This window comes from Strongylocentrotus purpuratus, unplaced genomic scaffold (genome assembly GCF_000002235.5).
Source record: "Strongylocentrotus purpuratus isolate Spur 01 unplaced genomic scaffold, Spur_5.0 spur5_scaffold_14, whole genome shotgun sequence".
In the NCBI taxonomy this organism is placed as follows: Eukaryota; Metazoa; Echinodermata; class Echinoidea; order Camarodonta; family Strongylocentrotidae; genus Strongylocentrotus; species Strongylocentrotus purpuratus.
Window position 1 is genome coordinate 29,812,625 of NW_022145599.1, and position 15,102 is coordinate 29,827,726.

Genomic DNA, 15,102 nt, shown 5'->3' on the forward strand with positions numbered 1-15,102 from the left:
AGCTGATGTCTCCATCCTGATGATCCTGAATGGCTTGACGAACCACTTCAATATTCTCTGCCGATCGTCCAGTCCTGAGGCGTCCTGATCTTCCTCGGTTCAGATTATGGCTCGTCCCCGTTCCCTCGTACTTGGCGACATTGCGGTACACGGTAAGACGCGAAGGGCAGCGTACATCCGGGTAGACTTGTCTGAACCTCTGACAGACTGCTGTAACATTGTTAGTTCGATGATACTCAGTTACCATGAAAGCACGCTGCTGATTTGTGAATTGGGGTCGTTCCATACTGACAACATGGCATAAGATGGACTGTTTGAAGGCTATGTAACAACTTAATGCAGTTATTTTTACTCTTAAACCTGTAATGTGTAATACCATGTTTTTGCCTCTTTGTTTTAGTATTAAACAGTGATTTTGGATAAAGAGGATTATGTAACAGTTTCTGGCTACTCAGTGTTCAGGCCAATGAAGAATAACAATGCAATGTCATACGGTATTCCATGGACAGGTGATAACAAGTTCAAATGTGGGGAAAGAGAAGGGGTCTGGTATTTTCAATGCATAATGAATGATGTACTTAGCTATTACATGTTTGGGTCATTCATAAAACCTGAATAAAATGTGATTGATGATCCACCAAACTTACGGAAGAAAACTGATAAAGAAAAGGCAAGGGGTAGGTGATGGGATGGGAAAAGGTTGTGGGGGGGAGGAGAGTGGGTTGCATAATGTCAATTATGATTTTGAATACGGTATTTCAATTTAACATTTTCCCATTCTTCCTTAATCCCGTTCACATCTACCAGATCAATGATACAATGAGATGGGAGTGGGTGGAAGTGTGTGTGTGTGTGTGTGTGTGTGGGGGGGGGGGGGTGGGCGGTGGTGTTTCGGGATTGATAAATAACACTGAAAAAGGAATGGTATTCGAGGTATTCAAAATATCCTTTTGATTCAAAATATCCTTTTGATCCATCGATCATGAATATCTCATATCGACCTTATTTTGTAAGTTACAAGTAATTTACCTGTCCAAAATTGGAAGGAAAAATCCTGCGCAGGCCCATTTTCATACCTCTAACTTAAGTGAACACTGTCCATCGAAGCATGATTTTTTTTTTAATTTTTTCATATCATATGAAAGGTTGGTCCTTTAGCTTTCCATACATATCAACATTTTTTCATAAAATTATATATGCTCAATTTGGCAACCATTTCAAAAGTGTTACGTTTTTTTTGAGACACACGGTATATGAATTGAATGGTGAGTTGTGCACCCATAACATCAACAAATTGGCAACATCCCTGAAAATTTTCAGTGATTTGCCCGTTTTTTCAAGTCATTAATCATAACTTTGTTATTAGTTGTCCAATATTCCGCAAACTCTTTTGTTTTGCTTGCCAATTTTTTCTGCTTCTTGTAAGAAATTATTTTTGATCGACTCTTCTTTCAAGATCATATTATATACCTGTACTTTTGAAACCCTCAGCATAACAGTTTGCATTTCAGGGTAAAGTTACTGTCTTTCAAACAAATGCCTTCATTCGTGAACTTAGTGAACTGCAGACAATGAAAAATTGCCAGACTGTACCTGCCAGCACATCAGTTCAGCATTAAAGCACAGCTTCCCCTACAAGCAATGCTCAACCAAGAACATACAAAGAACCTCATAATTGTGGTAACATGCCTGACTGTAACACCTCATTCATTTAAAATTTCTGAAGAAATCCTAAAGGGTCTCGTTTTCTAATTTGGTTTCTCACGAAATCCTTTATATTTGTCCATGTGCGACCCTTGAAGATGCGTGGATCAGCTTTCATCGCAGAGATGATTGGATCCTTTCCACAAAGTTTTCTTGTTCTTAAGAAAATCCCCAGATGCCTGTTGACAGCTTCCTTCTCAGCATCACTCCACATCTTCTTTGTCTGGCGTTTGCTGGTGCCTACTGTTTCAGCAACATCTGTATCACCTTAACAAAAGGATATAGAAGATGAAATTCATGAAATTCCTACACAAATTCTGTTGTAACTAGCACATCAATGATAAGATGCTCATCAGGCATCCAACAAAGAAATGGATGCAATTTGTACTTGCAACAGAGTAGAACAGTAAAAAGGATGGATAAAACTAAAAAAATAAATAAAAAATAGATGGATATTCGACCATATTCAACCAAAATATATGCCGCCGCCGAGTGCATGATCAATAAAAAAGAAAATTACTATACAATAACCATATACATGTAGCAGCAAGTTTGATGTCAAACTGCCACACGGTTCTTGAGATATCAACATAATTTTTTTTTTACAATATATTGACCTCCATGACCTTTGAACTTTAACCCATGACCCCAAAATATCAGCATAATTTTGTCTTGTCATACACAACCCTCAACACCGAGTCACAATTTTATATATAAGATATTGTTTTTTTTCTCCACTAAGTGACCTCTGTGGCCTTTGACCCTGTGACTCCAAAATGGAATCAAATTATTGTCCCCATAGGATATGCTCTCACTCCATACTTGAGGTCCAACCGCCACACGGTTCTTGATGTAGACAAAAAATCTTATTTTCTACAATAAATTATCCTTTGGCTCCTTGACCCCAATTTACTAGCCAAATTTTTTTCTTCTTATACTTTATCATCCCACCAAGTTACAAGTTCATATGTCAAATTGTGTGCAACATATTGTAAAAAACTGTCTTTTTCAAAAATTGACCTCTGTGACCTTTGACCCCATGACCCCCAAATCAAATCAAAGTATTGTCCTCCAAGGATATACCTGCAGATCTTGAGATATCAACAAGGTGGTTCGCGGACCATGAGTCTCGCCTGAATTTGCGATCAATATTAAAACATGTATAAGAACTTTCAAAGGCTCAAGGCCTTATATCACTTGGCCTTTTGACCCCTAGATGACCTTTAACCTCATTGTGATCACCCCACATCTGGTATTACCCGAGGATCATTTGAACTAAGTTTCAAAATAATTGAGAAATAGAGAACTGCAACCGAAGTAAAGAAAACCTATAACATTTTTTAAAACAGACTATTAATGTACTAACAAATTTGACCTTTTGACCCCTAGATGATCTTGGACATCATCATCACTCTTCATCTGGTATTACCCAAGGATCATTTGTACCAAGTAAAAAAAATAAAAGATGCGACGGGCTTCTACAGAAGCCCAATAATGAGGCTTTGGCAAATGAGGTTGGCTTTTCACCTCTAAATTACAGACTCTTAATTGGCGTTTTCAAGAAAAATATTTACATTATCCAAAGAAGTAAGGTATCATATTTCCTTGTACCTTGAATAAAAACCCAAACAAATAATTAAATGAGATTAATTAGCCTTCTCATTTAAGAATACTACCAGATTCATTGATACCAGCAGCACAGGCCAGCACTCAAAGGGTTAAGGAATAGAGAAATGAGTGCATCTAACATTTTTGTAACCACATAACCTTATTTCACTTGACCTTTTGACCAACAGATGACATTTGACTTCATCATAATCATCAATACGTCACATCTTGTATTACCCAAGGATCATTTGTATCAAGTTGTATCAAAAGTTGATTGAGAAATAGAGAAATGAGAGCTTCCTAAACAAAAACTTTAACGGCAGACCTTCGGTAGATTTCCCGCTTATTTTTAGTATGCGGCAAGTCTACCAAAGGTCTGCCGGAAGGTGTCCGCATACTTTGTACTTTCCTGGGGTGCCTTTGAAGTTTTGCCAGATTTTTTTTAATTAGCAGAGTTAGTTATTTGACTAACAGAAAGAATTAAGCATTAATATGACAAAAAAGGGCTATTTATAAATCATCATAGACAAATCAGAGTAATGAGTTGATGTACTTACTAAGAGGTCAGTCCCCTGATGAGTATCCTCCCCCCCCCCACCCCACCCCATAAATGAAAAATAGGGGAAAAAATGAAAATGCACAAGAACTTATTCATATATTCCTAAACATAAACTAAAATAAGAAGAATGAGGAAGAGGAACAAGAGGACAAATAATGAAGTAAGAAAAAAATATATCATAAAACGAAAATGGGGATGCAGAACAATAGGAAGACGGGGAAGAGGATCAGACAGATGAAAAGCAGGTGAAGGCAAGGATGAATGAGAAGTTGAGGAGAAAGGAGGAGTAGGAGTAGGAGGAGGAGGAGGAGGAGGAGGAGAAGGGAATATATAAGTGCAAAGTGGAATAGAAGAATAGTGGATGGAAGAAGATGGAGAATGAGCAAAGGGAGGAGTAGGGGGAGGGTGGATGCAGTGCATGGAGCTGAGGAAATGAAGAAAAAGCAAGATCACTTTCAACTGCCCTAAATGTATACATCAGATCATTGCTATGCATTCATGAACTAAGTTTTTTTTTTACATGGAAATTTTTGATGGGAATCTGCCAGCCAGCAGTGTTATCATAAAGCAAACAGAATTAAATTCGGTTAAGAAATGATAAAGAAGCAGCATTTTTTGTAATATTTGAAATATGCACATAAATTAGCATATTTAATGAGTTTCAAAATTCTATGTCGAAGTTTCGAAGCCCCCACCCAGTGCTATCATATTAAAGACTGACTCCACTCCAAAAAAAAATTGTTTTTATTGAAAGCAGAAAAATCAGACAAACAGATCAAAAAAAGTTTGAAGCAAATCCAACCATAAATAAGAAAGTTATGATTTTTTTAATGAAATCTAAAAATTGATTTCAACAGTGATCTTTCATGCAAATTGGCAAACCTTGGTCATGTGTGATGACGTATATCATGCACTTCTCTGCAAGTAACTTATTATACCTTATTGTTTTATACCATCATTTGTTAACGCTTCAATGATAAACATAAGTCTCTTTCCGTCGATAAATGCACGGATTCATAAGCATGCAATAATTCATTTGTTCAAATATTGAAAAGCAATAATAATAAAAGCAATAATAATGGATTATGAATTTAATAAACAATAAACATAATAAAATTACATATTTCATGTTTTTTCTGCTTTCATTGATAAGTTTAGGTTGGCTACTCTTTTGAAATAACTTTATAAAATAAGCCTGGTATCCAAATATTTCTCATTGAAGATTTATATAATGACACAAATATCATAGAACAAAGAAATACATAACAATTAAAATAATTAATATAAAACATAAGAAATTGTAAAAACAAAGAAATACATAAGAATAAAAGTGAAAATCAATTTTTTTCTTCAAGATTGCAATCGTAAAATCAGTGGAAATATGTAAATAATAATAAGACATTATTTTATCATGTAATTATTAATAGATCAACAGTTAAAACAATATTTCTTATTATTTATTATAATTTATCTTAAATGTATTATATTAAATATTATAAATCCAAACATAATACCTTTTATTTTTCTACATGGAATTTATTAGCTAAAGTTACGTTCACTGATGGATTTGACCTTCATGAAGACGTCAATAAGAAAAGTGAGTTTGTGTTTAATAATTAAAACGGATTGCTAAAAGCAATGATGATGATAATAAGATACCATAAGCTAACATTCAAGTAGTGCATGATGTACGTCATCACACGTGACCAAAGGTTGCCAATTTGCGTGAGAAATCACTGTCAAAATAGATTTTTCAATATCATTAAAGGGGAAGTCTAGACGATTTCCTAAAAAATCTATTTTACGGCTTGAAAATCAAGGAGCATTCTGATACCACTTTCATCCACGGGCGTTACTTTTGTGATTTTTAAGCTCCAATTTTGTAATTGTAATTACAGGTAACTCCGCCTAAGTCGAATCTCTTGGGACCACAAAAATTTGTTCGACTTACGCGAATTTCGACTTAGAAGAAGTAAATAACACAGGTTTGTTGTCATTTGGTCCAGAAATTTATTTCGACTTAGGCAATTATTCGACATAGACAAGTTCGACTTAGGCAGAGTTGACTGTATTTCTAAAATAGTTCTCGCATTGCCAAAGTGCGATGGCCATGTGATGTCATTGTCGCACTAAGACTGCACATGTGCGAACTTTCTCCATTGGCTGTATGCAAGATATTGCTGTGACTTTTGTTTCAAGGGTATAGCTGCACAAATTTTATGAGTTCTTGGGGAAAATGACCACTTTTCCGATTCTGAAACCCTTGACACATAGGGTGATATATGCTCAATTGATTCAAGATATTTGAGCTGACAATTTTGATGTAAAAATGTAGAAATATTGGTTTTGAACCTCAAGCCGTGGGATTTCTGACTGCTTGCTCAACAAAAGTGCGACACTGACGTCATGCGGACAGTGTAGCGTAATGCATTTCGGGTAAAACTGGCTCGTGCGAGAACTTTTGCTTATATCGATTTTCCAGTGATTACTCCTTTATTCATGGGTCTACAGAGTCAAGTAAGACATTTTCTGAAAGCTTGATTTTTGCCCTATATTAATTTTAAAGTAAATTATCGCATAGACCTCCCCTTTAAAGTAGCCATAACTCTGTTATTCATTGTTCGATTTGCTTCAAACTTTTTTTAATCTGTTCGTCTCATTTTTCTGCTTCATTAAAAACAAGATTTTTCTTGAGTGGAGCCAGTCTTTAAGCAAAAACGGAATTGAAATCGGGCAAGAAATGGCGAAGAAGAAGCAGACAACCAGACTACACCAAAAGTGGCACCTATTTCTCGTCCAGAACGTTGCTCACGCAAAGAAGCCTTTTTTTGTGATTTTGAAATAAGTGCATAAACTAGCAGAGTCATTATGAGGCTTATTGATCATCATTTATCACAGGAATGTCAAGTATTGAAGATTCCAGGAAAAGGCAATAAATTCCAGAAAATTATTTGAGCTGCGGAAACTGATGGATTCAGAGTGCTGTATTTTTGTCTCCAAATTTGGTTTTGGTATTGCTTAAAACAAGTGTTAGACTGCAATATATCATATATGGTAACACAGCATATAATTTACTTGGTTTCATAGGAAATGCTGATGTTTTTTTGAGGTTTACTAAAAACTAAATTTTAGCTTCAATAGATTGGTATTTTTGTCATTCCCAACCTTTCCTGCAAGTTTCATCTCAATCCGTTAACTACTTTTGGAGTTATTTTGCACAAGGACAAACTAACTAAATAACTACCGAACGAACGAACACAAACCAACCGTAACAAAAAACATAACCTCCTCCATTGGTGGAGGTAATAAAGATAAACAGGCAAGCATTTCAGTACATGTAACAAGCTCTTTTCTCACTACTCAGTAAATTTACATTAAATTGCTAAAATGCTCATGAAGTTCTTAGAATTCTCTAATCTTACCTTTATCCTCTACCACGGGTGTGCACAACTCGGATTCACTATCACTTGCTTCACTTCCATCATCAGAACTGCACAGGCACTCTATAAACAATTTTTCAAAAGTATACAAGTCGACATTACTTATGTTGCAAGTTCTATCTAGGGAAGATAGGTACTACAACTTGTAACCACTTATCAGTACTAGGCCTGTTTCGAAAATATGTGTAAACGTGTACATGTCCATAAAAGTGAAACTAGAGTAGACATTTCACCTAACGTGTATACTTAACAGATGTCACTGAACGTCTAATAATAAATCTAAATCCCCTATGATAAACAAAAGTTTAAACTTTAACCTTTGCCCACCCTGCTCTGAGTGACCAAGGATGATACAGGTGAAAAAGTGAAATGCAAGTGACTGGGATTAATTGACCGTAAAATGAGCTTATCAAACCCAAAGAATTTTAATCACCAAAGTAACAATCCAGTTTTGTAAATAAATCATACCACACCCACTTCCAGGGATAGGGGCAGTTAAAGACTGGATCCACTCCAGAACTAGATGAATCCTCGTCCGCGCACGGTCGAAATTTATGCCTCCGCCATCACGCGATCAGAAAGCCCCACTAACACCAAGGGATCAAAAATATACACCGACGTGCAACTGAAAAAAAGTTCAATAATATCCTCAAAATCTAATCAGTTCATCCTCACCTACTTCTACATACTTGAGCCAAATTCGGTGACAATCTGTTCATTCGTTCTGATGTTTTCGCGGTAACAAGCTATTTTTGCTGATTTTTTTACAAGTTTTTAGGCCCCATGACCTTTGACCTTTGACCTCATGAACCCAAAATCTAATCAGTTCATCCTCACATGCTTATGCATACTTGAGCAAAGTTTGGTGAAAATCTATTCATTTGTTCTGAATTTATCGCGGTAACAATCTATTTTTGCTGATTTTTTACAAGTTTTTAGGCCCTGTGACCTTTGACCTTTGACCTCCTACATCCAAAATCTAATCATTTCATCCTCACATGCTCATGTATACTTGACCCAAGTTTGGTAACAATCCGTTCAGGCGTTCTTAAGTTATCGCGGTAACGAGCTTCGGACGGACGGACGGACGGACGGACAACCCGAAAACATAATGCCTCCGGCACCACCTTACGGTGGCGGAGGCATAAAAATCTTGTTCTTATTAAAATCAGAAAAATCAGACAAACAGATCAACAAAAACAAAAAAATAAGAAAGTTATGATTTTTTAAAGGAAATTTAAAAATTGATTTCAACAGTGATTTTTAATGCAAATTGGCAAACCTTGGTCACGTGTGATGACGTATATCATGCACTTCTCTGCAAGCAACTTATTATACCTTATTGTTTTATACCATCCTTTGTTAACACTTTAATGCTAAACAAAAGTCTATTTCCGTCGATTAATGCACGGATTCATTAGCATGCAATAATTCAATTGTTCAAATATTGAAAAGCAATTATAATAAAAGTAATTATAATGGATAATGATTTTAATAAACAATAAAAATAATAAAATTTACATATTTCGTGTATTTTCTGCTTTCATTGATAAGTTTAGATCGTCTACTTATTTAAAATAACTTTATAAAATAATGATTGTGGTATCCAAATATTTCTCACTGAAGATCTATGTAATGGCACAAATATCATGGAACAAAGAAATACATAACAATTAAAATAATATAAAACATAAGAAATTGTCAAAACAAATAAATACATAAGAATAAAAGTGGTAATCCATTTTTTTCCAAGATTGGATAATCGTAAAATCAGTGGAAATATGTAAATAATAATAAGACATTATTTTCTCCTGTAATTAGTAATAGATCAACATTTATAACAGTATTTCTCATTAATTATTTTTTATTTATCTTAAATGTATTATATTAAATCTTATAAATCCAAACATAATACCTTTTATTTTTCTACATGGAATTCATTAGCTAAAGTTACGTTCGCTGATGGTTTTGAACTTCATGAACACATCGATAAGAAAAGTGACTTTACGTTTAAAGATTAAAACGGATTCTTAAAAACAATGATGATAATAATAGAATATCCGTAAGCTAACAGTCGAGAAGTGCATGATGTACGTCATCACACGTGACCAAAGGTTGCCAATTTGCGTGAAAAATCAATGTCGAAATGGATTTTTCAATATCATTAAAATAGTCATAACTTTCTTATTCATTTTCCGATTTGCTTCAAACTTTTTTTAATCTGTTCGTCTGATTTTTCTGCTTTCAATAAAAAGATTTTTCTGGAGTGGAGCCAGTCTTTAATACTAGCCTTAGCTGTCATAATTGATAGTGATAACTATGAGCGAATAAGAAGATCTTATTACAGTGTACATGTACATGTGAACCCGTCCAAAAAAACCAAGAGTGTAAACGTTAGAGAAAAAAATCACTTTCGAAACAGGCCCTAAGCGGTACTATGACTATCTTTGTCAATATGGGTTTCTTTTGTCAAGAATCAGTTCATGACATGCTATACATAAATACCCATACAGTGTTTACTAAACGTAAATGTCCCCCAGATTATGTATCATACCATTTCCTGAAAAGATCTTTTTGCATGTAAGAAATCATCTTCTGAAAAGTACATATCAATTTCCAGAAAATAAGCATAATTTCTACTTTGGGGACATTTTCTGAGCATCATACCCTTAGATACATTCCGCCCAATGGGGTTAATCAGGCTAAACAATCTGTTATTGGTTCATTGGCCATACAATTAGTGAATCTTATTTTTTGGTCATGATGGAGTTGAGACTTTGTGTTCACGGACAGTACAAAGATACAGAGGTGCAGAGTCAAGACCAGTTTGCTAGATAAGAATTTAAGCGGCTAGAAAAAAAAAAGGCTGTCATACTTATATTTGACACCATTTTGTTGCTTATCTATTGCAGGTACATGTCATCCCCTAATGAAAAATTTTGTCTAAGCCATAAAATCCTGCATCTTGATATTTGTCTTAGGAACAAAGTTCTCAATTCCAACACTGGCTAAAATTTCATACCCTCATCAGATCCCACATGCACATCCTTCAGGCTCTTTCCAGCTAGACCACTGATGTCCCCACTCTCCATCTTCAGCAGTACTTTGGAGAGTTTAGCTACCTGCAGAGTTGAGTCTGGTAGGCGGTAATACTCTCGATGTGTCCGTACGTCATGTCCAAGAAAGCCTGCGAGTATGTCCAGCTCGTTGTCCTGCAAGTTCATTACTTGAGATACTGTAGCTATGTGTTTCCGAAGTCTGGTAGCTCGCAGAAGTTCCGGGTTTTTTGCTTCGCACCTTGCTGAATGATTTCGAAGAGTGTCTGTTCCACGCAGATGACCAGAACCTCCCGGCATACCAAACAGGTACTTGTTGTGATCTAAGCCTGCCTCTTTTCTACATTCAGTTAGAGTGTCAAGATCTGCCTTCATTTTGGTGGTTAAGAGAATAGGAACAGTGCGGGAACGTTTCCCAATTATTTCTACTCTCCATAGTGCCTTACACAGTGCCTTCTCAACTACAGACAGGGCCCCATCTACTATACATGTCTCCCCTCTAGCACATTTGTTGTAATCATTCAGTGTCATTCTTGACACCTCGCCTGATCGTTTTCTGTTGAAGACGATTACTTGAGACAGCAGGACTTCAGCTAATTTCACCCATGCTTTCTGCATTTCAGACCCAGACGACCTCAGTAGCTCTTCATGATTTGTCTTTGCCTGGTTTTGAAGGTACCTAGATAGCTTCACAACATCTTCTGTCAATGGGAGTATCTTGGGGTTGTTGCGTTTGGCTTCTTCAAGGGTTCTCAGAGCGTGGTGGCTCACCTCCCCCTCCCAGTGCAAACTGTACAATTCAGCAACTGCTCTGGATTTCTTTTCAACCGCTTCATCACCAGACACAAGAGCTTCCCCTCGAAGTATCTCAGTGCATGTCTTTAGACTGTGCCCAATCTTTAGAGCCAGGCTTGGAGTTGTGTAGATGTTATCGTCTCCATTGAATCCTGAAGCTTGTCTTGTAGCCTTAACTACGTCATGGAATTTCTTTGGGCATATAAGGTCTTCCATTTGAGCATTTGGCTGCTCTGTGAGAATTCTATATTCCAACAACATCCGTGCCAGCTCACGTAATCGCTGCCTAATATACCCCTCCTGGTCCCTGGTGTGTCCATGCTTCAGAGTCAGCTTTTCACCAAACAATTGTATTAGCCTGTCCGACCTGACCACCCTAGCTATGTTGTCATCCTTCATGGTGGCTAAAATTTCATGTGTTCTCTTGCTTACTCCAGGAGTGATAGGCAGCATCATTCTACTTGCCTTTGCAAGTCCAGTCCTTCGTTTCTTTTTAACGGGTTCATCAGTAGCATCTGATTCATCAGTTGCCTGGCTGCATTTGTGTTTCCACAGGTCACTTTTCGCAAAGTAGCCGTAGCATCTTGTGCAAGGCAAATAGTCTCGAGCATTAGCCTTGTATTTTGGCCGATAAACAACTATGAGTGTACCTTTTCCCTCCTCTAGAACTTTATGATTATGGAGAAAATTCCCGTAATTCCTCATGAGCGTCAGGAGCTTTGCACGTTTCTTTGGCTCTTTTGTTCCAAGCCATTCATTGACCTGTGGTTCATATTTGTGCTCTGTAGTAAGATGTCGAGGCAACTTCTTTTGCCCCACCAAACAAAAGGGACAGAACTGTGGCTTATCCCACCTGCGTCTTTCCTCTTCGTTTGATGTGCAGAGGACCTCAATGTCAGATTGCTCACATGAAGAGCTGGAGACCTTGGGATTTTGACAATCGGAAGATTCAGCCTGTTGATTGTTTGCCCCATTGGATTCTCTAGGCTCACAGTCAAACTCAACACTACCATCATCACTATCAACAACGGGGGAATTTTTTTTTCTGCGTCTAGTTTCTGGAATCTGCAAGATGTCATCAGAACAGCTAACATCACCATCACTTGCAGAGTCTGGTACATAATCAGGGTCATGTACATAATCGGGATCATCGGGTTCTGATTCTTCAGAATCACTGTCAATAATCACAGCTGTGGCATTAGATGACGTCACTATTTGGTTGGCACTGTAACAATTACTGGCAATTGGAAGTGTCTGCATGCTCAGACTTGCAGTGACTGGTGGCTCAACACCGGCAAATAGACTGGATTTAGGTGGTTGACATTCCTCCAGATGGGAGCTTGTATTACCAGCCGAATATGCCTCAGTGTCTGCAAAAGTAGAGGTGGCATGTGGAAACTCAACTTGTCTGAGGGCTTTACTGGGTTTGCATGGATCACTGTCTTCGTGATGGACACTCCTACTTTGCCTTTCTCCCTCATGCTGAAGATCCGGAGTGGCAGCATTAGACAACTCACCATGTCTAACAGCTTGGTCCAAGGGACTTGTTTCACCTAGACTGGCAGTGGCAGCTGGCTCAACATCGGCAGAGAGACTGGATTTAAGTGGTTGACATTCCTCCAGATGGGGACTTGTTTTACCAGCCGAATATGCCTCAGTGTCTGCAAAAGTAGAGGTGGCATGTGGAAACTCAACTTGTCTGAGGGCTTTACTGGGTTTGCATGGATCACTGTCTTCGTGATGGACACTCCTACTTTGCCTTTCTCCCTCATGCTGAAGATGCGGAGTGGCAGCATTAGACAACTCACCATGTCTAACAGCTTGGTCCAAAGGACTTGTTTCACCTAGACTGGCAGTGGCAGCTGGCTCAACATCGGCAGAGAGACTGGATTTAAGTGGTTGACATTCCTCCAGATGGGGACTTGATTTAACAGCCGAATATGCCTCAGTGTCTGCAAAAGTAGAGGTGGCATGTGGAAACTCAACTCGTCTGAGGGCTTTACTCGGTTTGCATGGATCACTGTCTTCGTGATGGACACTCCTACTTTGCCTTTCTCCCTCATGCTGAAGATCCGGAGTGGCAGCATTAGACAACTCACCATGTCTAACAGCTTGGTCCAAGGGACTTGTTTCACCTAGACTGGCAGAGGCAGCTGGCTCAACATCGGCAGAGAGACTGGATTTAAGTGGTTGACATTCCTCCAGATGGGGACTTGTTTTACCAGCCGAATATGCCTCAGTGTCTGCAAAAGTAGAGGTGGCATGTGGAAACTCAACTCGTCTGAGGGCTTTACTGGGTTTGCATGGATCACTGTCTTCGTGATGGACACTCCTACTTTGCCTTTCTCCCTTATGCTGAAGATCCGGAGTGGCAGCATTAGACAACTCACCATGTCTAATAGCTAGGTTCAAAGGACTAGTTTCACCTAGACTAGTTGGTTTGGTTGTAACAGGCTTGGTTGTAACATCAACCTACAAAAGTGGATAAAAAGGAAAATAAAGGACATTTGTACTGATTATGATGTTGATGCCAAAGAATTTGACGTATTTCTTATAAAATGCATGTTTGAATGAAAAAGGGACCACTTTGTATATAACAATAGGATAATTCAATACTGTATAAACAAAGCAAATTACACTCTTTCTATGGAAAATTACAGTGCAAGCGGATTTTGTGTAATTGTACAAAAATTGTTGCTCCCTTTGCCAAAAACTTGGCTTAACCCTATTCCCATTGGGGGGGGGGGGGGGCTTTTTTTGGCCCCCCCTCGACATTTTTCACGATAATTCTGAAACGTGAAAAGCTCGCGCCATGAATTTTTTTGACTTTTTAGTTTCAAGTCTCGCGCAACTTTTGAGACCAAATTTGCGACGACCGGGTATACGGTACCGACGCTATGCGCACTTGAAAAAAATTCGCCAAGCCAAATTTGAGTAAAAAACATGATTTTATGTACAAAGTCAAAGTAAATTGTGTTTTCACTAAATATTCATAAATCCTTGTCTAATTTTCATTTTAATGGATGAAATTGATAAAAAATGTACTTTTTATGACTCTAATAATGTCCCCAACAATTTACCTCGGAAAAACAATAGACATAATAAGGCCAAAAAAACAAAGAAATACATAAGAAATTCACAAAAACAATAAAATACATAAGAAAAAAAATTTGATGGCATTTTTTTTCTTCTCAATAATCTGTCTGAAACATTACTAAGAGTATCTAAACCAAAATTCAGCACATTTAGAGCTTCATGAAGTGATTAATTACTCTTAATTAGAATTCATGCATAATTATGCATAATTAGTGCCTAATTAGCATAATGAAGGGATTTTTGACAAATTTAACTATGCAATCTAAGAGTTAACGTCACAGACTATGTGCATGCCGAATTTCGGCGCGAACGCGCGATCAACGGCCGAGATCAGAGGGGGGGGGGGGGGGGGCCAAAATAGCCCCCCCCCCCCAATGGTTTCAAGACCCTCAAAAAGCCCAATGGGATTAGGGTTAATCCTTTACAGGCACAGCAGCTACTTGAAAAGTTGGGGGAGTTGGGGGAGGGGGGGGGGGGAGGGGGTGGGAGGCAAATGACCACCATAGGAAAATTAAAAGTATGCGGCAGGCCTGCTGCAGACTCAAAGTCAGCCGCAAGCACTGTGCCAGAGTGAGTCCCAGAACAAAACTTTGTGGAAGACTGTGCAGCATACCTCACTCAGAAAGCTGACCTGGGTGACATTGTATGACCAACCATTAAAAAATTTCTGTATGGAATGGATATTTTATTAAAGTCAAATAATATCCTCATATGAGCCAGAAAGAATACTGACTTCTGCTGCAAGTATGCCGCAAATATGCCGCAGGTCTGCCGGAGGTATGCCGGAGGTCTGCCACAGGTTTGCCGAAGGTCTGCCCCAATCATGCCACAGGTCTGCCGCAAG

The 15,102-nt window shown here is 38.0% G+C and overlaps 1 protein-coding gene across 2 annotated transcripts in view; it reads right to left on the bottom strand.

The window, feature by feature from the left end:
• Nucleotides 1-1,347: 1,347 nt before the first annotated feature.
• Nucleotides 1,348-15,102, bottom strand: part of LOC115923618 — a 40,255-nt gene continuing 26,500 nt past the window's right edge. For both annotated transcript variants that reach the window (XM_030984687.1, XM_030984688.1), the window contains 3 exons: nt 10,334-13,634; nt 7,294-7,374; nt 1,348-1,971 (listed from right to left, as the gene is read on the bottom strand). In XM_030984687.1, the coding sequence (XP_030840547.1) occupies nt 1,712-1,971; nt 7,294-7,374; nt 10,334-13,634 (3,642 nt within the window). In that variant the 3' untranslated portion in view covers nt 1,348-1,711. The remainder of the gene's footprint in view (nt 1,972-7,293; nt 7,375-10,333; nt 13,635-15,102) is intronic.